This window comes from Phasianus colchicus, chromosome 24, assembly GCF_987193195.1.
Source record: "Phasianus colchicus chromosome 24, bPhaCol1.hap1.1, whole genome shotgun sequence".
Lineage (NCBI taxonomy): Eukaryota > Metazoa > Chordata > Aves > Galliformes > Phasianidae > Phasianus > Phasianus colchicus.
In genome coordinates, this window is record NC_143459.1 from 6,202,477 (window position 1) to 6,223,394 (window position 20,918).

General features: G+C 64.2%; 1 protein-coding gene across 3 annotated transcripts; it reads left to right on the forward strand.

The window, feature by feature from the left end:
- The first annotated feature begins 1,500 nt into the window (after nucleotides 1-1,500).
- NHSL3 (NHS like 3) lies at nucleotides 1,501-20,797 on the forward strand. Of its 3 annotated transcripts, none has more exons than XM_031594766.2 (7): nucleotides 1,501-1,817; nucleotides 14,603-14,758; nucleotides 14,974-15,029; nucleotides 16,095-16,212; nucleotides 16,558-16,674; nucleotides 16,791-19,688; nucleotides 19,964-20,797. In XM_031594766.2, the coding sequence occupies exons 1-7, from the start codon at nucleotides 1,589-1,591 to the stop codon at nucleotides 19,984-19,986; spliced, it is 3,597 nt and encodes a 1,198-aa protein (XP_031450626.2). In that variant the 5' UTR covers nucleotides 1,501-1,588; the 3' UTR covers nucleotides 19,987-20,797. The 3 variants fall into 3 exon arrangements, with proteins under 3 accessions (XP_031450626.2, XP_031450627.2, XP_031450628.2); XM_031594767.2 differs by lacking the exon at nucleotides 1,501-1,817 and adding an exon at nucleotides 6,882-7,086; XM_031594768.2 differs by lacking the exon at nucleotides 1,501-1,817 and adding an exon at nucleotides 12,886-13,204.
- The last annotated feature ends 121 nt before the right edge of the window (nucleotides 20,798-20,918 follow it).

Here is a 20,918-nt window from a genome sequence, read left to right on the forward strand (position 1 = left end):
GCTGAGCTCCAGCACAACAAGCTGCCCAATGTCCTTCTGTCTGTCCTGGCCACATGAGCAGAGGATACACGGCTGAGCTGGGGTGCTCCTGCCTACATTCCCCCTCCCCAGGAAGAGGACCAGGCACTGGGAGGCTGCAGATGACCTGCCCCATCCCAGCCACTCTGCTCCCCTCTGCTCAGAGCTCTCCCTGGAGCGTGACTGATCCTCACTGTCTTATTTGGACAGTGCTCCGTAACTGTGTGCAAAAATATTTTTAAAACTGGTTCTGCCGACATCCAAGGAGAGGAGAGATGTGAGAAACAGGATCTTTTTGGGAGGCTCATGACTCAGAACTTGGAGCTGGTTGCAGAAAGTCAACACAAACGCCCTGATCAGGGATTAGCTTTGCCCCAGAGGAGCGCACACCGTTGGGGGTCACCAAATACCCAAAGGCAGCCCAGCTGGAAGGAGTTGTCCCAGAACTGGGTGCAAGTGCCCGGAAATGGCTGCCCAAACACTCGAGCATTCACCGGGGTTGGGTCAGGGGTCAGAGCGGTGGCGGGGGGAAATGAGAAGCAGAGACAGGAGAGCTCCGCCAGCCCCTGTGCTCCTGCAGGAGCCAGCAAGGCTCAGCGCCACGTCGTGTTAATGCCGAGCACGTTGGGATCTGTCGGACTGCAGGAGCACAGCACCCACCCCTGGGTCCCACCTGCATGGACAGCAGCGTGCTGGGAAGCCTGCAGGAGGGACAGGCTCGTTGTTTTGTAAATTCTTCTAGTCATTTCCAGACATTGGCAAACTCCCCCGGGCGCGCAGCCAGGCGGTGTGTGAGCCTCCGGGAAGAGGATGTGTTTTAAAAGCAATGTTGCAGCTTTTCCCATTAAGCAGAGCATCCTCACGGGGACCTCAGCCCAGCGGTGCCATGAGCGTGCAGAAACCTCCTGCCTTCCTGCAGGGATGGCAGCACCGAGCCGGGGCTCTGGGGCACCCCACTGCCCTCCAGCAGCGTGACCTGCTGGCTGTGCTCGTGTGCAAGTGGAGACATTGTTTATTAGATCCACCGACGGCGCTGGGGAGACCCTGAGGTCCTCTGATGGTCCTGGGGAGACCCTTAAACGCACCGATGGTCCTAAGGAGACCCCCTGACTCTCAGTATATCCATCCGTTAAAGCAAGAGCCTCACATCTCCCGGTGGTGGCTCTCGGGGAGACGTTTGGACGCTCTGGGAGGCCCCCAGACCCGCCGCTGCTCCTGGAAGGCCCGGCTGCGCTCCCGGCTCCGTCCGGCAGCCCTTTCAGCCCGCACTGCCCGCGGTAACGGCCACGGCCGCGAGGAGCGGCGGACCCGAGCCGGCCCGACGGGTGACCCGGGGAGCCCCTCCCGCAGGTGGCTCCGGGGCCGCGATCCCCACCTGCGCACGGGCGGAGCGGAGGGGCGGAGCGGACGGCCGGGGCCGGGTCCTCCCGCAGCCCGGCGAGGCCGCAGGCTCCGCCCCGGCTCCGGCTCCGGAGAAACTTTCCGTCGGCGCCGTGCGCTCGGCGGGAGCCCGGAGCTGGGGCCGAGCCGCAGCCTCAGCCGGAGCCGCAGCCGGGGCGGGCCCGGCCCTATGGGCAGCGGGCGGCGCGGGGCTCTGCCCGCCGCGGTCATGTCCGCCCCGCGTGCACCTGCGGACGGCGGCGAGGCCGAGCCCGGCCCCCCCGAGGTGTCCCCCCGGAAGAAGAAGGGCAGCGGCAAGGCGGGCGGACTGCGGAGGGCCTTCAGCTGGCTGCGGGGCCGGAGGAGGAAGAGGAGGGCGGGCAGCCCGGCGGCCGCGAGCCCCGATCTGCGCGGAGCGGGTGAGGGGGGCGGGGCGGGGAGCGGCGGTCAGCGGGCGGGGGGCGCGGAGCGGCGGCCGGAGGGGTCGGGGTGACAACTGCGCCGGTTGCGCCGGTTGTGGCGGCGGCTGACGAGAGCTGCGGGTCCGGCCGTGGAGGTGGCCGAGGCGAAGTGGAGGGGTGGGCGAGGAGGGCTCGATGCGAGGCCGCGGCGGTGCGGGGCTGCCTGAAGCGGGGACCAGGAGATGGCGGAGGGGGTCGGCGATGGTGGCCGTGGAGAGGCCAGAGCGGCTCAGTGCTGAGCGGGGGCCGCGATGGCGGTGATCGCGGCAGGACGGACCCGGCGCGCTCTCACCGCTGCCCCGAGGGCTGCTGCCGCTTCGGCTCCGCGCTGACTCAGAAGGTCGTTGGGGCTGAGGGAAATCTGGAGGCACGCCAGCCGCCTCCTCCTCCTCCTGGGCCCGGTGTTTGCCGTGCTCCAGGTGTGGCCCTTCCTGTCCTCGCCGTGGCCCCGTGCAGGGCTGTCCTCGTGTCCCATCCGCGTCCCGTCCGGAGCCGCCCGCAGGGTGCGAGGCGTGGAGGTGTGGAGCTGTGCCACGCTCTGCTCGCACGGCTGCTCCCGGTGGCGGCGGTCACAGGCGGGGTGGCACGGCTCCGTCCCTGCCGTGAGGGATCCCGGCTGTGTCACACGGCCGTCCTTCCCGCAGGGCGCGGCGGTGCCGCCCGGCTGCCTTCACCTGGAATTTTCCTCCTCCGTTTGCCCCGGGGGGTTCGTTCCCAGAACCGCGGCTTCGAGAAGCCCACTGAGATGTGCGATAAGGAAGGAGGGGCCGGGCCGTGCGGGGGGTCCCTGAGATGCTGCCTGGGCGCAGCACACGGAGCGCGCACTGCTGCGAGCCTGAAACCTGAGCAGAAAAAGCAAGCCGTGCCAAAGCATGTGATATTCCTCCCTGCAGGAGCGCCGCTCCAGCTCTGTCAACCCTTTTTTTTATTTTCATTTTTTATAATTAATAATTTTTCCTGAAGTTTTACCATTCACCCGCAGATCAGCAGTCACAGCCCCAGCCCGCACCCCGCGCTGTGTTAGCAGGGCGCTGCAGTACGCTCAGCATCCCGGCACCCAGGATGAGGGGCTGTGCAGTGTCCCCATGCGGGTGGCAGCGCTGGGGTTTCTGTGCCCCTATGGGCTGTGGGTTCCCCGCAGAGCCGCTCGGAGGTGCGATGTGGAGCAGCGCGTGCGGGTCTGAATCACCCTGCTGGCTCCGGCACTCAGCAGCCCCACCCTGCTTAACCGCCTCCAGCCCGGCTGTGCGCATCCCCGGGGCTGTGCTGCGGCCTTTCTGCCCGCTGACCTCAGGCGGGTGCTGTGTGCCGTCCTTCCCCGCGTAGCAGGGCCTCTCCGAGCAGCCGGGGAGACGACGCTGGTCCGTGTTGTGCAGTGATGTCCCCGCAGTGCTGCGCAGTGTGGGTGCAGAGCTCGGCAGCGCCGGGTGCTGTGTGAAGCTGTGGGCTCTGCCCAACCTGGCAGTGCTTCCAGGCGTCGAGCTGGGAACTGTGGGATGGGGAAGAGGAGCACTTAAGCAGGTCATGGTGGGCTCTGGCTGCTGGCGCTGTGCTCTTCTCTCTGTGTCTTTGTGGTGCTGAGCTCTGCAGCAGCCGTGGCTCTGTTGTTGCCCTCCATTTGCGTGGCTGTGGGTGTGGGGTGCAGCTGTGGGTCAGGGCTGTTCTTGCTCCTCAGTGTCAGCTGGGTCCGGATTGCTCAGCACTGACAGCATGGGAACTGCAGGATGAAAGCAATTCCATTTTGGATCAGTCCTGTGGCCCATCTGATGGGAAATCCCAGCTCTGTCTGCTCAGCTGGGCTGGGAAGAGCAGGGATGCTGTCATCCTGACGGATGGATCTCAGCGGAGGAACGGCACTGGGCAGGGGCAGCCCTTGTGAAGGATGGAACCCCCTCCTGCTGGATGCTCTCGGTCCCAGCACAGCCTGGAGGAGCGGCCACAGCATCCGTGAGCACTTGGGTGACAGCCACAGGCACTTCCACTGCTCCAACGCGTGTTGGCGGCTGGAAGATGGAAAAAGAAAGAAATGTGTGAGCTGGAGGAGTGCATGCGAGCTGCAGCCCTCGCTCGGGTCGTTCTGCCCTCCTGCAGAGGAGGAGCACCGCTCGATGCCCAGGGTGTGCATTTCCCCGATACTGTGGTGACTCTGGAGCTGAGGGTGTTGTCAGCCCTCGGGATGTTGGGTTGGGGTGAAGCAGGGGCCTCTGCTCCTGCAGCCCTGCAGTGCCGTGGGGCTGCTTTTCCTGCTGTCTGCAGGAGATGTTTTGGTTGGGAGCAAGGGAGCTGAAAGCTTTCTCTCTCCCTGTGTGAGCAGTGCTTGCAGACCCATGGGGGGCTGACAGCCTCTTAACTGTCAGCAGCGCTGTGTGCTGGAGCAGGGGGGTGTGAGCAGGGGGGTGTGAGCAGGGGGGTGTGAGCAGGCCCCTGCATGGCCATGTGCTGGGGGTGTTGGCCCAGATTTTGGCTATGGCTTTATATGGGCCTCACAGCATTGCTCGTGATTCCCCAGCGAAGTAAAGGAATCGATGTTCTAAGAGCCCTAAATGAGCGTTGGCTTCTTGCCTTTGATGCCAGCTTCGTGCAGCAGCAGCAGACTTCCTGAGTGCTGGGGTTGAGAACACAGCTCTGAACGCACGCAGCGGCTGCACAGCGGGGCTGAGCGCTGCGGGGCTGCGTGTGCTGCTCTGATAGCAGCTCGGTGCCTCTGCCCCCCACGTCCCTCATCTCCGCTGTCACACGGCAGCGCCGTCGCCATTTGGTGTCAATGTGTTCTGGTGCCGAGCTGTGCTGAAGTGCAGGAGGTCGTGGGGAGGTGGCGGTGCGGTGCTGCGCTCCTCCTGCTGCCCGCTCCATCCGCGCAGTCACGAATTTGTTAAATCTGCAGAAGGCAGAGAGTGACACTTCAGAAAATGTGAACAACAGGAATCCGCCGGCCGGGCCCGGAGCCACCGAACAAAGAGAGGTGTGTCCTCAACCACAGCTATTCCACCTGGAGACAACTGCAGGAATTGCTCTCACAAATAGCGTTCCGTAAGAGCCGATAAAACTATTTCACCAGGGTCGTGTTTCCTTTTAGAAGGAAGGTTTTATTTCATAAGACAATATCATCATTGACTTCGTCTCCGGCACCAGGGGGAACGCAGGCCAGCGGAGGGCGAGGAGCTGGGCAGGGATGAAGCGAAAAATCCTTCACCTGCCAAAGGAGCAGAGGAGCAGAGCCCTGTGCCGAGAGCTGCGCTGCCCCGGGGCGAGGAGCTGCGCGGTGCTGACAGCCTGGGCTCCGGCTGCAGCAGGAACTAATGTGAAACCCTCCTGGTTATGTATTGCTGTTAATGATTGGGGATCTCGAGTGGGGGTTTTGTGTCACCTTTGCCTCTCTGAGCTTTGCTTCCCCATTAAGGGAACAAGGGCTGAATTCCTTTCTCATTCAGGCAGTGCAGCTCCCGCTCTGTTTGCTCGGGGATGGGGTCAGTGCAGGGACTGATCCTTCCCTGAGGGGCACAGGGGGGTCTCTGCCCCACAGGACGTGGGCTGCCCACCTGGCAGAGCGAGTGTGTGACCACACCAGGATTGGATGCGCAGGGGTGATGAGATCTGTACCTCACTGTCCATCTCCCTGCCGCTCCACCCTGCTCTTGGTGGGGCTGGCTGACCTTGGCTCTGCTCCCTGCTGGAGCCCCCGGAGCACTGTGGCAGCTCAGTAGGAGCTGGGTGCTGGAGCAAAAGGGAAGTGTCTGCCTGTATCTGGGGCAGTGCTGCAGGCTCCAGCCCCCTCTTTTTTGCAGGGAGAGAAGTGAAAATGCTTTTCTTCAAGCAGTGTTTGGTGAAGCCGTGTCACGGCGGAGGGGGGAAGTGTGCAGTGTTGGGGTCTGCATGTCACTGAAGCAGCAGTGCCAGGATGTGGGGGTAGCGTGGAGTCACCCCGCATTGCTGAGCAGGGAGCTCTGACTCTTGCTCGTGTGCCCATGTCCTGATTTGGTTCCAGGGCTGCCCTCAGCAGGGTGCTGCAGCGATGGGCCGCGCTGATGCAGCACCGTGGGGTCAGGCTCTGCCCCACCACACGCTGGTGGGAACCCGAGCAGTGTTAATTCCGCTGCAGAGGAGGAGGCTGAAGTCCACAGGTGAACTCATTGTGGATCACCTCGGGAGGTCGGCACGGGGCGTCCGGCTGATAATTTTTGTACATCACCTCCATAGTTGTAGTGCTGCGCCTTCACCACGAAACCATCCTTCCTATTCATCCGCGCCTTCGCTGAATCACCAAAGGAACATAAACACTGCCGGTGGGAATTGCCCACCCTCTGACCAGCTGACCCCTCCCTGCCCTCAGAGCGTTTAATTTTCTCATTAAAACCAGAAGGGAGAGCTGCACTTCACACGGGCGGGCTGCTCGCCGTGCCCACGCGTTTCGCAGCCGCCCGACTCCGGGCTTGTCTGTGCAGAATCACCGCCGTTGCAGCAGCGCCGCTTTGAGCTGCCCGCACGCAGCCCCGTCCTGCCGGCTGCCTGCAGAAGTGCACGGCCGAGAGCCGCCACGAGGCCGTGGGTTGGGATCGGCCGGGGGGGAGCGGGGGGCAGCGATGTCCAAGTGCAGCCGGCTGCGCTCCGGCTGCAGCTTCGGGCGGCAGATGCTTGGAACTTCATCGCCTGGCTGCCCCTCGGGGAGAGCAGGACGGGCTGTGCCCTTGGGGCTGCGGGTCCCGGGACCCCCAACCCCCCACCCCGGGGCCACATCTCCCACAGTGCAGAGCTGTGCCCAGGGCACGCAGAAATTGTTGCGGGCTCAACTCGGCTTTGTCAACTCGTGAGCTGGGATGGCCGTGGCCGCTGTGCCGATAGAATGACCGGCAGATAGCAGAACCCGGAGAGCAGAGCGGGGCCGGGGGGGCCGTAAACCCCGTGCCTGTGCTCCCACCCACGGCGCCCACCTCGATCCGGGGCTGGGAGGGCCGCTGGGCGCTCCCGGGAGGCCACTCCTCTCCTCCTGTGCCATTGGCTCCGGCAGAGCCGGCTGCGAGCTGGGCTCCCGCAGCGATGGGAGCGGGCGGCCGGGAGCCCTGCGCTGTGGGCCCCCCCGGCAGCCCCCTCAGCACCGCCATGTAGGGCCGCGGCATCCTCCGCCCGGAGGCGGTGGAGGCTGAGATCGGAGCCATGGGCAACGCGTACCGCAAGAGGAGTCCCGCGGGCTCCCCCTGGCCGTGGGGTCGGGCTGGGAAGCCGAGGGCAGGTAGGAGCCGGGGGGGACGCGTTGGCGGCTGGATGCGTGGCCCTGGGGGCTGTGCGGGGCAGAGGCGGAGCTGGGGGAGCAGGCTGCATCCCGTGAGGATGGGGACCGAGATGGCTCTCACTGTGTAGCTGGGGGCACTCACTGCACCACAGCCTTATGCTCTGGGGATGCAGTTCAGAAGACTGGAGAAGCAGGGGGAGCTCAGCTCATCGATCCAAGGGAGGGTCCTGTGTAAATTGGATGCATATATGGGGTTATCAGATCCTTGGGGTCCCTGCCAGCCCCCTGCTTGGTCCTGTCAGACCGGACAGTGCGAGCAGTGGGGCTGCTGACCTGTCCTGCTGATGTTAAGCTGCTTCCCTGTCCCCTGCGTGTGGTGGGGAGGGGATCTGACTGTGCTCCTGGCTTGGCACAGGTGTGGTTGATGGGACTGAGGTGGCATTAAGGGCCGTTTGGTGGCTTGTCTGCGCTCCCTGCGTGCTGAGACCCCTTCCTGCGGTGCGTGCCAGCTTTGGTGTCTTTTGGTGCCAGTCCTGCTCAGAGCCAGCACTTGGGCTCTGCTGCCAACTCTGCCAGCATCCCAGTGTCCCTCTTGTCGCAAGGCAAACATGTCACAGCCTGGATTCAGCTCCCTGGCTGGGCTCAGGGCACAAGAAAGCCGTGTGAAACTGTGAGGTGTGGTTCAGAGGTGACCTGCAGAGCACGGCGGGCAGCCAGAAGGCTCAGCCCTGTGGGGACTCTGCAGGTCCCATTTGTCCCCGGAGCACAGAGACAGGTTGGGGTTTGCAAAGTGGGCGGCTCTGGGAATGCTCCTGGTGTGTTCTCAGCCTCATAACTGAGGGGTAAAAGGTGTGTAACATCTGTAACAAAGCCTCCTTTTATCCACACCATCAATTACCTGTTGAAATCGAATGGGTATTAAGCAAAGCAAACAAGTCCCAAAGAGTCAGCTGGGAAATCCCTTTCCCTAAGATTTGGTGGGGAAGTGAAGCGAGCACCTCCTGCCCTGCAGGCTCCTCCTGGCCCCTTTCCCTGCAGTCTCCTTTCCATCTAACCATTGGGGCTGGTCCCATTGGGGACAGGTCCCCTCTCCGTGCCAACCCTGTGCTGCCCCATGAGGCGCTTTGAGCAGCTCCTGGTCCCACTGGTCCCATCCCCCAGGCTGGGGCATTTCTCTCCCAGAAGGAAGCTTCACGGCAGCCTGCCTGCTTTGCCAGCACCGTGCCTTGCTCCAGAGGTTGCACCCAATGTCCCCCCACAGGCCGGGGTTGCAGGTTGGGGACTTCAGGTCAGGTGCACCATGGTGGCGTGGGCAGATGGGCCCAAAATGTGCACAGTGGGTGCAGCACCACCGGGCAGATGCTGGGATGGGTGAGGAGGGCTGAAGGGCATGGGGTGGAAGGCGCTGAGAAAACATGGGGCAAGTTCTGTTTGTTCTCTGCCACCGCTCCATGGCAACGGCGCGGCGGCCACAAAGCCAAAGAATTTGCATTGTGTCGCTTCAGCGTTTCGGAGGGCGCAGCTGGGATCACGGGCTGGGGGCAGGGTGCCGGCCCCGCTCCCTGCCATGGCGATGCCCACTGCTCCTGCCCTGACCAGGCCCCGGGGATCCTGGATTTCAGGTCTGAGGATCACTGCGTATCACTGGTGGTGAGAGCAGCAGCATCCCGTGGTTCCCATCTCCGGCTGCTCGGCCCCATCGCCGCCCTCTGGTTCTCCTGGGGTGGGCTGGTGTGGCTGGGGCTGGGCGCACTTCCCGCTGCTGCTCAGCTCTGCGGGAGTTTTGCTTGGCCAGCCATGTGCTTTCTGAGAGTATTTGCAGGCACTCCTCCCTGGACCCGCTGGCTGCTGCTGTGTGACCTCCGTGTCCTGGGGTGTGCTGTGTTTCTCCCCTCCCACAGGGCTCGTTCTCTTCCAGCCGCTCCAAGACCAGGTGCCCCGGCTGCAGGGCGTTCAGGAGCAGGCAGGCAGCGCCCAACCATGTGGCTGCCCAGTGCCTTTTGATCTCAAAGAGCAGGAGCCGTGCCAGAAGGGGTTGGCAGGAGGCTGTGCTGCCCACGACCTGCTCCCTGCCATGGTGTGAGGGGCACTGCATCCTCAGCCTGAGCGGCCCGGCCCTACTTATCTCACGTCTCTCTCTGTGCCAGAGCAGGGGATGGATGTTCCTCTGGGTGCATCCCCTCTGCTCCTCTCTGGGCTCCGTACAGCAGGAGCTGCGTGGGGAAGGTCCCTGGCAGTCCTTGAGTACCATGGAGACCGAAGCCTCTTATCTGCTCCTTATCAGGACAGCCCCGCCAGGCCCTGCTGAGTCAGGGTGCAGGAACGTGGCACCCGGCCAGGCTGCGCCCAGCAGAGCGAGGTGCTGAGCAGCCAGCTGGGCCGATGGAGCTGCAGGTCTGCTGCTGGGAGCCCTCGGCGCTGCTGCGTGTAAAGAAACCTGCAGGGTCTTGTCTCTAATCCTTTCCTGGATCTGCTCCCATGCGGAGCACAGGACCTGCTGTGACAGGCACGTCTGACATTTGCAGAGCGCCTTCGGTCCCTGCGAGCACCGGGCACGATGCACGCGTGGTGCGGATGGAGCGGGCAGCGAGCAGCGCTGGGAGGGGCGCATGGCAGGCGGAGGAGGGGAGCTCAGTGGAGACAGAGCAGCGCTAGCAGAGCTCTGGACTTCGGCACGGCTCGGCGTGGCTCACTGTGGAGGGAGGAGGTGACAGCGCTGTGCCCGCAGCGGGGGCTGCCACGCGCAGGGCTCACCCCCAGCCCTCCCTTCGCCTGCTGGCTGCCCTGCTCCGCCTGGGCCATCCCCGCCCGGATCCGGCTCCCGGCTCAGACTGTGTTTACCTTCAAACCTGTTTGGTGGCTTCTCAGGAGGGGCCGAGCGCAGGTGGGGACGCAGCGGGAGGCCCCGTGCGATGGGCTGGGAGCGGGCGCCGCACTGCCTGCCAGCCGGATGGGGCCGAGGGATGGAGCAGCCCAGGAGGGACCGCGGCTTCCCGGTGTGTTGTGTGACCAGAGCACGGACTCTGTGCTTTTGTGACTCAGTTTGTCCCCATTTCATTGCTGTGCTGCCTGACGGCAGCTGTGGACTTTAGCCCTCCCCCAGGTGGGGTTTCCCCTCCCATCCCATCCCCACCTGATTCTCTGTGCCATTCACTTTCCCGGGGCACTCGTGCTAGTTTTCTGTTCCATAATTGAAAGGAAGAAAAAGACTCTTGTTTATTTTCCCGTTCAAAATTAATTTTATTTCTGTCTCTGCATGGGATTGTCTTTGAGAACAGAACCAGCAGTGCTGTTCGGGTCGTGTTTATTTACTTTGTGGAGATGTTTTCCTGGCTGAAAGATCAGCCCTGGAGCAAGGAGCAGGGCTGGCTGTAACCCTGCAGATAGCAGTGCAGGGCAGCCAGGGGCCGTGTGGCCAAAGCTACCATCAATATTATTGTGCTCTTGTCCTGCCTTGAGATAGCTCTGTCCCAGTGTGCAGACCCCATGCAGAGAGTCAGGGCAGCAATAAGGGTGGGGAGCTCCTGCAGCCGCCTGGGCACAGAGGGACTGTGCTGTCCCTGAGCAGCGGCCACATTTGCACACCTGGGCGTCACCATTTGGTGCCTACGAGCATCGTTTGATGCCCCATGGTGCAGAAGGTCCCCAGTGCCGCCCAGAAGGGAAAGCAGCATCTCCTCCCGCTGCTCCTCTGGGACCTCGCAGCCCCCGTGCCAGCTCCCCTGCTCCTCCTCCCCATTTTTCCCCGATGAGTCAGTGGTGCCGGGCGGGCGCTGCCTGTTCCCCGCCGCAGGACCCAAAGGCAAGTCAGGGCAGTGCTGTGCAGGCAGCGATGGATGCACACACCTGGGGATAGTGGCCCAGCCCGCTGCTCACGGACGTGCAGGCGCAGCGTGGAGCACGGAGCCAGTGCTCACCCCTCAGCCAGGCAGGGAGGGTTTCTCCCCCTGGCTCACCCCAAAGAGAGAGACCCTGCAATGGGGCCAGCACCATTTCCTTGCAGCATCCTCAGCTGCATGGACCCAGCTGTGCTCCTTTGGGGTCTCAGCTCTGGTCTCTCCCTCCAGACAGATGGCTCTCCCTGCCATCAGCAGTGCTTTGCCTGTTGGACACCAGGTCCTGTACAGGGAAATCATCCTTGGGGCCGTCCTACCTGTCCTGGGCAGGAACCGGTCCTCCTGCTGCAGGATATGGCTGCCACGTGCATGAGGCACATGTGTGTCAGGTTGGAGCACGAGAGCCTGGAGGGGACGGGTCGATCCAGGGCACGTCACAAGGAATGAGTGAGGGATGGGATGGGATGGGATGGGATGGGATGGGATGGGATGGGATGGGATGGGATGCCAGCTCTGGGCAGACGTGTTGCTGCCAGTGTGGGCTGCATCTGCAGCCTCTGCTGTGGGATCCCCGTGTGCTGGGCTGCAGCTCCATCCTGCTCCATCCTTTGCTGCCATGGATACTGCACCCTTCCTGCAGCGCAGCGATGCACTGCCCGCAGAGCAGAGGGCAGCGCTTGGTGCAGCACGTGCCGCCTGCTTTGTGCACCCTCAGCTCTTTCATTTTGGCCCTTTTCCATTTGCACTGTGAAAAGAGCTGGGAGTGTCTGCCTGTGGCTGCCGGCACCTTCTGGGTGAGCGCGTGGGCAGCAGGGCTGATCCTGCCCTGCTGTGGGGACGGTGCTGTGCACTGCTGACTGCAGGGTAGGTGTGCAGGAGCTGCGGGCAGCTCTGCACGTTGGCTGGAGTAGATGCAGAGGAGGCTGCACCACCAGGCCAGGGCCGTGCCCGCAGTGCGGTCCCTCTGTGCCTTGGGTAACTGCTCTGCCCACAGCCAGACCCGTGTTTGGCTGCAGTAAGCTGGTTGCACAGCCCACGGGGAGCTGCTCCTGCAGAGGAAGAAGGCTTTGCCCCACCGGGATGGTGCTGCTGGTGCAGTGTGCAGGATGGATGCGTGGTGCTGGTGGGGCCCCAAGTGACATCAGTGCTTGTTTGGTAGGGTCAGCACTGTGCTGGTGCAAAGCTCAGCACTCACCTCCCACCCCACGCGGTGCCCCAGGTGCTGCTCCCCTTCACGCCTGGCTGGGCGGCCTTCCTTCAGTGTGGGGGGGCGAGGAGGGGCCTGGGGGGCTGCTGGCCGCTCCCTGCAGCAGGGCCACAAGCTGCACCCATCTGGCAGTGCAGAGGAATCCTGGCAGCATCTGTGCAGTGGGAGCCCGGCAGCGGGTGCAGGGGGTGCGGGCGCAGGGGTGCACAGAGAGCTGTGGGTGCTCCCTGCCCCCACCTCTGCCTGCAGTTCTCTCCCCTCGTGCGTGGGCACTGCAGCTGCCAACCTCCCTTCCCTGCCCCCCCCTCCGCCTGCCCCAGCGGCTGGAGCTACTGGTTGGACTGGTCTGAAGCCCAGTTATGCCCCAGTGCCACAGGCTGACCGTGACACTGCTGTGCTGGGGGACACGGTGGGGACGTGGGGGCACCGGCCCTCCCTGCCACGCTGCAGCACGTCCCAAGGGCTGATGCCTGGGGGCGAAATGCCTCCCAGCTCCCCCCAGTTGGCCACACCGGTGTGAAGGCCAGCACGGCGGTTTGAAGGGCTGCTGTGTCCAGTGGGGACCAGTCGTGGTTGATGTGGACGATGCGGGGGGATTCCCCCCCGAGCACAGGAATTTGGGGGGAATTCTCTGTACTCAGCCCCGTGCCAGGCAGGGTGCGTCCCCGCACGCTTCGTGCAGGAGGGGAGGGAGGGCGGGGGGCGAGCGGGAGGCCAGAGGAGGGGCCCTGCTCTCCTCCTCCCAGCACCGGGAGCGCGCTGGGAGCAGCCGGGCTGCCCCTCCTGCCGCCGCGCTTCCCCCCCCCCCGGCTCCGGCCTCTCCCCGCGCAGCCGCTCCGCCGGGCGAGCATCCTCCCGCCGGGCATCGTGCAGCCGGGTCCTGCGGCACGGACGAGCGTGGGGAGAAAGAGCTGCGGGCTCGGCATCCGCCCCCCGGCGCGATAGGCGGCGGCAGAGCCTCGGCTGGGGGCGGCGGAGCCCCCTTCCCGCGGGGAGCGGACCCTTCTCCTGGCCACCATGGTGGTTTTCATGGGCAGGAACCTCTCCTCGCTTCTGGCTTTCTTCAAGAAGAAGGGTGAGTGGAGGTGCGGAGCGGGAGGGAGGGAGAAGCGCTTCGCTTGTCCTTACGCAACCCCGGGGCGCCCCGACCCCCGCGTGCCTCGGGGGTCCCTGCAGCAGCTGCCGCCCGCGGAGGGCAGCGAAGGTCACCGGCCCCGTTCTCACCACGGGGACCGCAGGGCACGGCGCGGTGCTCCCCACTCGCCGGAAAGCAGCCGAGCCCTCGCGGGTGGGGGTCGGGCGAGGGGCCGCCGGTGGTGGGGAGGGCATTTTTAGGGGAAGGGCAGTGCGACGGGGTTGTGGTTGCCTTGTGTCCCTGCACCGGCACGGGGGGTCCCTGAGGACCCACCAATAAGCTCCGCACCCAGCCAAGCCTTTGGGTGCTGTGGGTGCCGGTGGAGGCAGCTGGCTTGGCTGGGCGGCGCGGCGGGTGGGCCGGCTCCATTGTTCAGGGCCTGGTCTTTGTGTGCCGGAGCTTCCGAGCATGGCTGGGGCCGGCTGTGAGCTGTGCTGGGGACGGCCTGGGTGTGACGAGGCAGCGGCTGTCCCAGTTGGTGGTGGATGCCGAGCAGTGCTTGCCTGCATCCCAGCAGCGTTTCCCTCCACCCCATTGCCTCCTGTTGTCTCCTTCCCCTTCCCCTCCCTTCCCCTCCCTGCCTGAAGTTGTTTTTTTCCAGGCAGGAAGAGCTGGAGGCTCTGCAGGCCACTGAGGGCGGACGGGGTTGTGCCCATGTCCCTGTGTCACCCTGCGCCGGCGCTGCCAGGTGCAGCCCCACTGGGGACCAGAGCTGTGGGGGTGCCAGCTGTGGGCACCACTGGGTGCTGGGAAGGATGGGGCTGTGGGATGGGTGTGCATGGCCCTGTGCTGGCCGTGGCGTGGCACCTGGAGCTCTGCCACCTGGTGCAGCTGTGGAGGGGGGACGGCAGCCTTAGGGTCCCCTGGGGACTGTGTCGTGGTTTACATATTCTGTACCAGCTTAGGGGTGAGGCCCTGCTCCCTGGGGTTCTTTGCAAGGCCTTGAGATGATGCAGTCCTATAGAAGGAAGGGTCTTTCTGTCCTTCTCTCCATATTTGCCCCTTCGAGCAGCCCGCAGCCCCCAACAGCTGCTTTGTTGGCCCTGCAGTGAAGGTGCTGTGCGGAGGGCAGCGCTGTGCCCCAGCTCTGTGCCCCAGCTCTGTGCCCCAGCTCTGTGCTCCAGCTCTGTGCCCCAGCTCTGTGCTGGCTGCCGGGGGGAAAACACGGCGCCTCTCACAGCGCAGACAGGCTGACTCCGTCTGATCGATCGGGCAGAGCTGGAGGGACGAGGCTGGTCCTGTGCTCTGAGCTCGAGGGCAGACTGCATCCCGCCTGGCTGCAGGGCCGGGGGCTGCTGACGTGCAGGAGGCTGGTGGCTGACCCCGCTGCTTTTGCAGGTGCTGCCAAGACCGAGAACGACAGGCGGCTGAGCGTGCAGTACAGAGCAGGTGACGAATGCCCCGACAACGTCTTCTTCCCCAGCACGCGGCCCCCGCACCTGGAGGAGCTGCACAACCAGGCCCGCGAGGGGCTCAAATCCCTGCAGCACCAAGGTGGGTCCTGCTGGCCCCGAGGCCCCCAGGGCTGCAGGGTGGTGTCCCCAGTGCCCCGGGCAGCTGGCTGGCCTGCCTGTGTGGGTGGTGCTGCGGAGTGACCAGAGTCCAGCACTGGGGGTGGCACCAGTTGTACAGCCCCACTGCCCTGGGGGGCACTGGCTGTGCTGCTGGGCTCAGCAGCTGCAGACTGACCCCCTTCCTTTCTCCTGCAGAGAAGCAGAAGCAGACCAAAAGTGCCTGGGACCAAGGGGACACCAACAGCCTCCAGGTGAGCATGGGAGCTCCATCCAGCCACGCCTGGGGGTTTGTGGGGGGTAAGGTGAGCAGGGCAGCCCCCCTACACCCTGCACAGGACAGAGGGCAACGCTGTAGCCCAGAGGAGGCAGGGATATGGCTGAGGCTGGGGCTGCAGGACCAGGACAGGGGGGTTGCAGGGCAGGAACGGGCTGTGTCCCTCTCAGTGTTGTCCCCTTTGTCCCATGATGAGGCTCTATTCCTGTCCTCAACATCAGTGCATCATGCCTTGCCTCATGTGGCTCTGCCTATGGCCCCCCACCATGCCTATGTGCTTCTGACCCCCCTGTCTGCCCCAGCGGTGTCCCCTGGCAGTGCTGAGTGAGGCAAGGAGATGGGACACTATGACAGGGACCACTGGCCACATCCAGCCCCATGGCGGGGCCCCTCCCTGGCTGCTGACGGATGAGAAACTCCCACTCTCTTGGCTGAGCTGGAGTTTGCCGCTTCCCTGGGCTCTGACCCCGCTCCCAGCGCCTCACCCACGTGTATTTGCTTAAACTGCTGCCTCCCTTTGGCTCTCGGCCACCTTAACCCCTTAGAAGCAGGTGGTGAGGGCTCGGGGAGGAGATTCACGGGGCTGTGCCTTGTCCTGACCTCTGGGAGATACTTTGGAGGGGTGAGGGGGGCACAGAAAGCCATGACCGTTATGAGGCTGTGAACCCAGTGTATGCCATATTTCCCCTGGCATATTTACCCATAGCCTGCCCCAGCCCTGGGATGTTTTTGGCTTAGTGGTGAGGATGATGCTTCGCTCTCGTGTGGGGACAGGGTGGTGCTGGCCCCTCCACCCTGCTGGACCTGGCTCGCCTGTTCTCTGGGGTCTTTAGGACTGTGTGGGGTCCCTGGGGCTGCTCCCGGCCCCACTCCTAGTGGGAGGACTCTGGCTGCCGGTGTGGCTGACTCAGCCTTTGGCCCTCGGAGTAGCTTTTGTCTGGGCTGCGGAGTCAGTTCGCAGCAGAGAAGGGGCCTGGAGGGGACAGGGCTGCTCCTTCCCTGCAGCCTGGGGTCCATCTGAGCCCACTGTGTGTCCCCACAGTCCTGCGCGTTGTCGGAGGATGACAGTGTGTCCTTACGGAGCCGGGCGGCCTCCTGCCTCACCGACAGCGCCTCTGAGGACGCCCTCTCCATCCGCTCTGAGATGATCCAGCGGAAAGGTGCCGGGCTGCGGGGCCAGGGGCCAAGCGAGGGGCTGGGGAGCGTGGCAGGAATCTCTGGGGCTTTGAGGCTCAGAGCTTGCTTGGCCACGAGCCAGTGCAGGGATCTGGGGGCCTTTGGAGGAAACAGAGCAGCTCTGGCTGAGTCAGAGGCTGCGACGGTAGCTGGGATGGAGCTGGGTGAGGGGACAGACAGGCACACAGTGTCTCCTCCCTGCTTGGCTGCGGATGCTCCCTGGGTTGTGCTGGGTGTGTGAGCAACAGCTGGTACTGGGCTGCGGACATCGGGGACGCGTGGCCCAGGGCTCATGTCACACCAGCTGGACTCACTCTCACCTTTCACAGGTTCCACATTCCGACCGCACGATTCCTTCTCCAAATCTTCAGAGAAGGCTGGCAGGAAGAGGAAGGAGAGGAGGACAACAGTGCTGGGCATCCCCCAGCACGTCCAGAAGGAGCTGGGTAAGTGCATGAGCAAAGAGTTGCTGTAGGGTTCAGTCCCATCCCTGGGGCTCTGTTTACCTTAGCTGGGTGCATCTGCCTTGAGATCACAGCTGGCCACTTCTCCCTGCTCCCAGGTCTCAGGAACAGCCGGGAGATCAGGGAACGTCCCACAGATGGGCACGTGGGCAGCCGGGCACCGCAGCCCCTGCTGAACGGCGGCCAGGTCTCCGGTGACGCCATCCGTATCCCCACCATCGATGGGAACCTGCCACCACTGGATGTCCCCAGGGGAGCCCGCGTGCGCCTGGGAGTCTTGGAGGAAACAGACACGGCCCTGCAGAAGCACATTGACCGGGTTTACTACGATGACACGTTGCTGGGGAGGAAGACGTCGGCCAAACTGTCGCCCATGGTGAGGCCGAAGTCTCTGGCCGTGCCAGGCATGACCACCAGCGCCAACCCCCCGGATCTGCTGAGCCCCGTCATGTCCATCTCACCCCAGGGCACCTACATGTCCAAGATCATCCCCAACGCCATCCTGCCGCCTATGGTGGACGTGGTGGCCCTGACGAGGAGCAGCGTGCGGACACTGAGCCGCTGCAGCCTGGTGTCTTCCAGCCCTGCCTCGGTGCGCTCTCTCACCCGCTTCTCGGAGCGCAGCACCCGCAGCCGTGAGCCCTCCTCCTCCAGCGACAACTGGAGCCACTCGCAGTCCACCGAGACCATTGTCTCCAATAGCTCCACCATCTCCTCGCAGGGCGGCTCCGACCGCCGGCAGGCTGAGGCCGGGCTGTGCAGCGAAGCCGACAGCGCGCGACGCTCCGACGCCGATCAGATGAGTGTGTACAGCTCTGCCAGCTTTGCCAGCGCCTGCTCCAAGCCTGCCGTGGCTGCAGTGCACACAGCACACGGGCTGCTGGCCGTGGGGCCCCGCAGTGTGGGCGGCAGCAGCGGCCGCACATCCCCCGCCTTCAGCACCAGCAGCCAGGCTGAGGGCTCGGACACGGGCAGCCTGGCGAGCGAGCGCTCCTCGGCACGCAGCGTCTCCCTCAGGAAGATGAAGAAGCCCCCGGCACCCCCTCGCAGGACATTCTCGCTGTACCAAAAGGCGGAGGGGGAGCACAAGGTGCTGGGGCTGCCCCCCAAGCCCAACCGGCGGCCACAGCAGGCGAGCGATGTGCCGTGGTCCCCGCACCCTGAGCCCTTCAGCCCGACGGTTGAGGATGAGGTCTTCTCCTCGTCGCTGAGTGAGACCAGCAGCATCCGCTCTGAGAGCTTGGCTGGGACCAACTCCCCCAAGACCTCACGGGGCAGCCCTGGTGAGCGGGGAATTACAGTGGTGCTGAGGGAACCCTCAGCTCAGCCCAAGTGGAGCTGCCCAGATGGCTCTGACCGCACCATGTCACCCTCCAGCGGATATTCCAGCCAGAGTGGGACGCCCACGCTGCCTACCAAGGGGCTGGGACCCCCGGCCGCATCCCCAGGCAGGGTCCAGCCCCAGAAGCCGGACCGGGTCTGCTCCTTACAGTCCCCCGCGCTGTCCGTCTCCTCCTCCCTCACCTCTATCTCCTCCTCTGCCTCAGACCCAGTGCCCTCTGAGACACCGCACTGCGTGCAAAGCCGCTCGGATAGGTTTGTCATCCCGCCGCATCCCAAGGTGCCTGCTCCCTTCTCCCCTCCGCCCACCAAACCCCAGACACCTACTGCCCCCGCCAGCCCTCTCGCCCCTTCACTGGACCCGTCGGTGCCCAGCGCAGCAGGGCAGGAGCCCTCCACCAAACCCAGCACCAAATCACCACCGCCATCACCACCGCCCGCCTACCACCCGCCTCCTCCACCGGCCAAGAAGGCAGAGGTGAGCCCCGAGACTGCCTGTGAGGCCCCCACGGAGGCTACCTGGCCCCCACCGCCCCCCCCGGCCCCTGAGGAGCACGACCTGTCCATGGCAGACTTCCCCCCTCCAGACGAAGCCTGTTTCTCCAGCCTGCCCCCGCCTGATGCCGTGCTGACCCCAGCAGCAGGGCAGAACCATGCACCGAGTACAGCTGCATCTTCCTCCTCCTCAACCACCATCCCCTCGTGCGTCCAGCAGCAGGGCTCACCGCCATCCCCCGCCACGCCACTTCCCGGAGCCACCGTGCCACCACCCGGGGCCACCGTGCCCCCACCACCACCTCTGCCACCGCCGTCAGCTCCTGCTTTACCGCCCCAGATCTGCCTTAAGAAGGCGGCGAACGGCTCCCGGGCAGACAGCAAGAAGGAGCCAGCATCGCGCAGCAAGAGCGGCCCGGTGCCCAAGGAGGACGCCAGCCTGCCCATCGTCACGCCCTCACTGCTGCAGATGGTGCGGCTGCGCTCCGTCAGCATGGAGCCGCCCGCTGTGGCCGAGGAGCGCGCGGTGCCGCAGAAGCCCATCCGCCGGGCCCTGTCCACGCGGCAGCCCAATTCTGCCAAAGATGCGGTGCCTTCAAACCCGCTCCATGCTGCTGTGCACCTCAAGGCCTCCGCTGCGTCCTCCAGTGAGGCTTCTGGGCCGGCCGCAAAACCCCCGGGCGGCAAAGCGGCTCCTCCTGGCCTGGAGGCGCCTGCCAGCGACGGGCAGCTGTCCCCCAGGCACAAATCCCCCACCTCCACCGCCAGCTTCATCTTCGCCAAAAGCACCAAGAAGCTGGTGATCGAGACGCCCTCATGCCCCGAGGCACAGGCCGACCTGAAGAGGAACTTGGTCACCGAGCTGATGAATTTCTCCGGGCAGCGCTCGGCAGCCCCGGCTGCTGCCCAGCAGGGCCCAGGCAAGGCACCGGTGCACCGAAAGCCTGGCAAAGTGCCCCCTCCTGTCGCCAAGAAGCCTTCGCTCGGCCTGGGGCCATCTGCATCACCCCTGAGCCCAAAGGCACCGGAGGCGTTGGGCTCCCCTGCGCCAGATGGGAAAGTCAAGGCAGTGGCAGTGGAGGAGGAGAGCAGAACCGGCAGCGAGTCGGTGGGAATGGCTGAGGGCAGAAGCGCCGCGGTTGCAGAGCCGCCAGCACAAGGTATGTGGAGCAGGAGGGCTGGGGGTGCTGGCTGAGCCCTCTGTGTGTGCTGGGGGCTCCTTAGCCAAAGGCTACGGCAGTGCTGGGGGTGGTGCCTGAGCCATTGGCCAGAGCCAATGGAGCTGAGTGTGGATGCTCATGGCCAGGGGACCCGGCACAGCACAGGTTGCATTGGGGCTGCTATGGGACACCAGGTCAGCACAGCAGGGGATAACCTCTGGGATGTTGAGGTGCAGGAGCGGGTCCCTGATGGGCTCTTCCCTCTTGCCTTGCAGACAAACAGGGAGAGACGGCCTGAAGGATGGAGTTGCAGGACTGGTGCCCCCGCGGACAGGAATCCAAATCTCTCAGGGACCTGGGCAGGTCAACGGATGAGTGTGGAACTGGCAACTAACTTAACACAGGAAGCAAACAGCCTTAGCCTCCATGGCCTTGATGATATTTATGCAAAAATGGTGTTGGTTTCACTTTCCTAAGTACTACAGCTTTATTTTGCATTATTTTTTTTACTGGACTCGAGGCCTGCCCCCAGACCCAGCGCTCCTCCCTGCCGCGCTGCCGCGTGGTTTGCGCGTGTGAGCAGAGCAGCTGCGCAGAGAGGAGGGCGAGGGGCTGCAGCCACGCGGGTGAGGACACGGGAAGAGGACAGCGCTGGATCCAACCTGCTCCCGGCCAGCTGGGCCTATGAGGAATCAAAGCACTTTGGACAAAGGAACTGGAAGGCTTCGGCCACGGCCGCCCCTGGGAGGACTTGGGCAGCAGGAGCTGTGTGAGACAGAGCCCTGGATGGAGTGGAAGGCGCTGCAGCCCTGGAGAAAAGCACGAGGGTCTCTGGGCTGGCACTGCTCCCTGCCCGCAGCTCACCCCGCTGCTGGGCACAGCCAGCTGGGAGCCGTGCGGCTGCAGCAGGAGCCCTGTGAGCTGCCGTTCAGGCCCTGGGCTGTGGGGTGGAACCTTGATTTCTGTTTCTGTAAACTTTGGTCACATTTTGATTTCTTTGATTGTAAGAAAAAAAAACAAACAACAACAAAAAAACAAAACCAAACAACCCTCTGCCGCCAAGTAGCCCCTCAGAGCTCTGTACCTGGCTGGTAAAGATGATGACTGAAGCTCATTGCCTCCTGTGCTTCCTGGCTTTAGATCCTGGCTGCTGCCAACCACAGCCTCACTGCATCTTAGTGCTGTGCAGCTCTGGGGCACACCAACGCCCCAGAGGGGCTGACTCCTGCC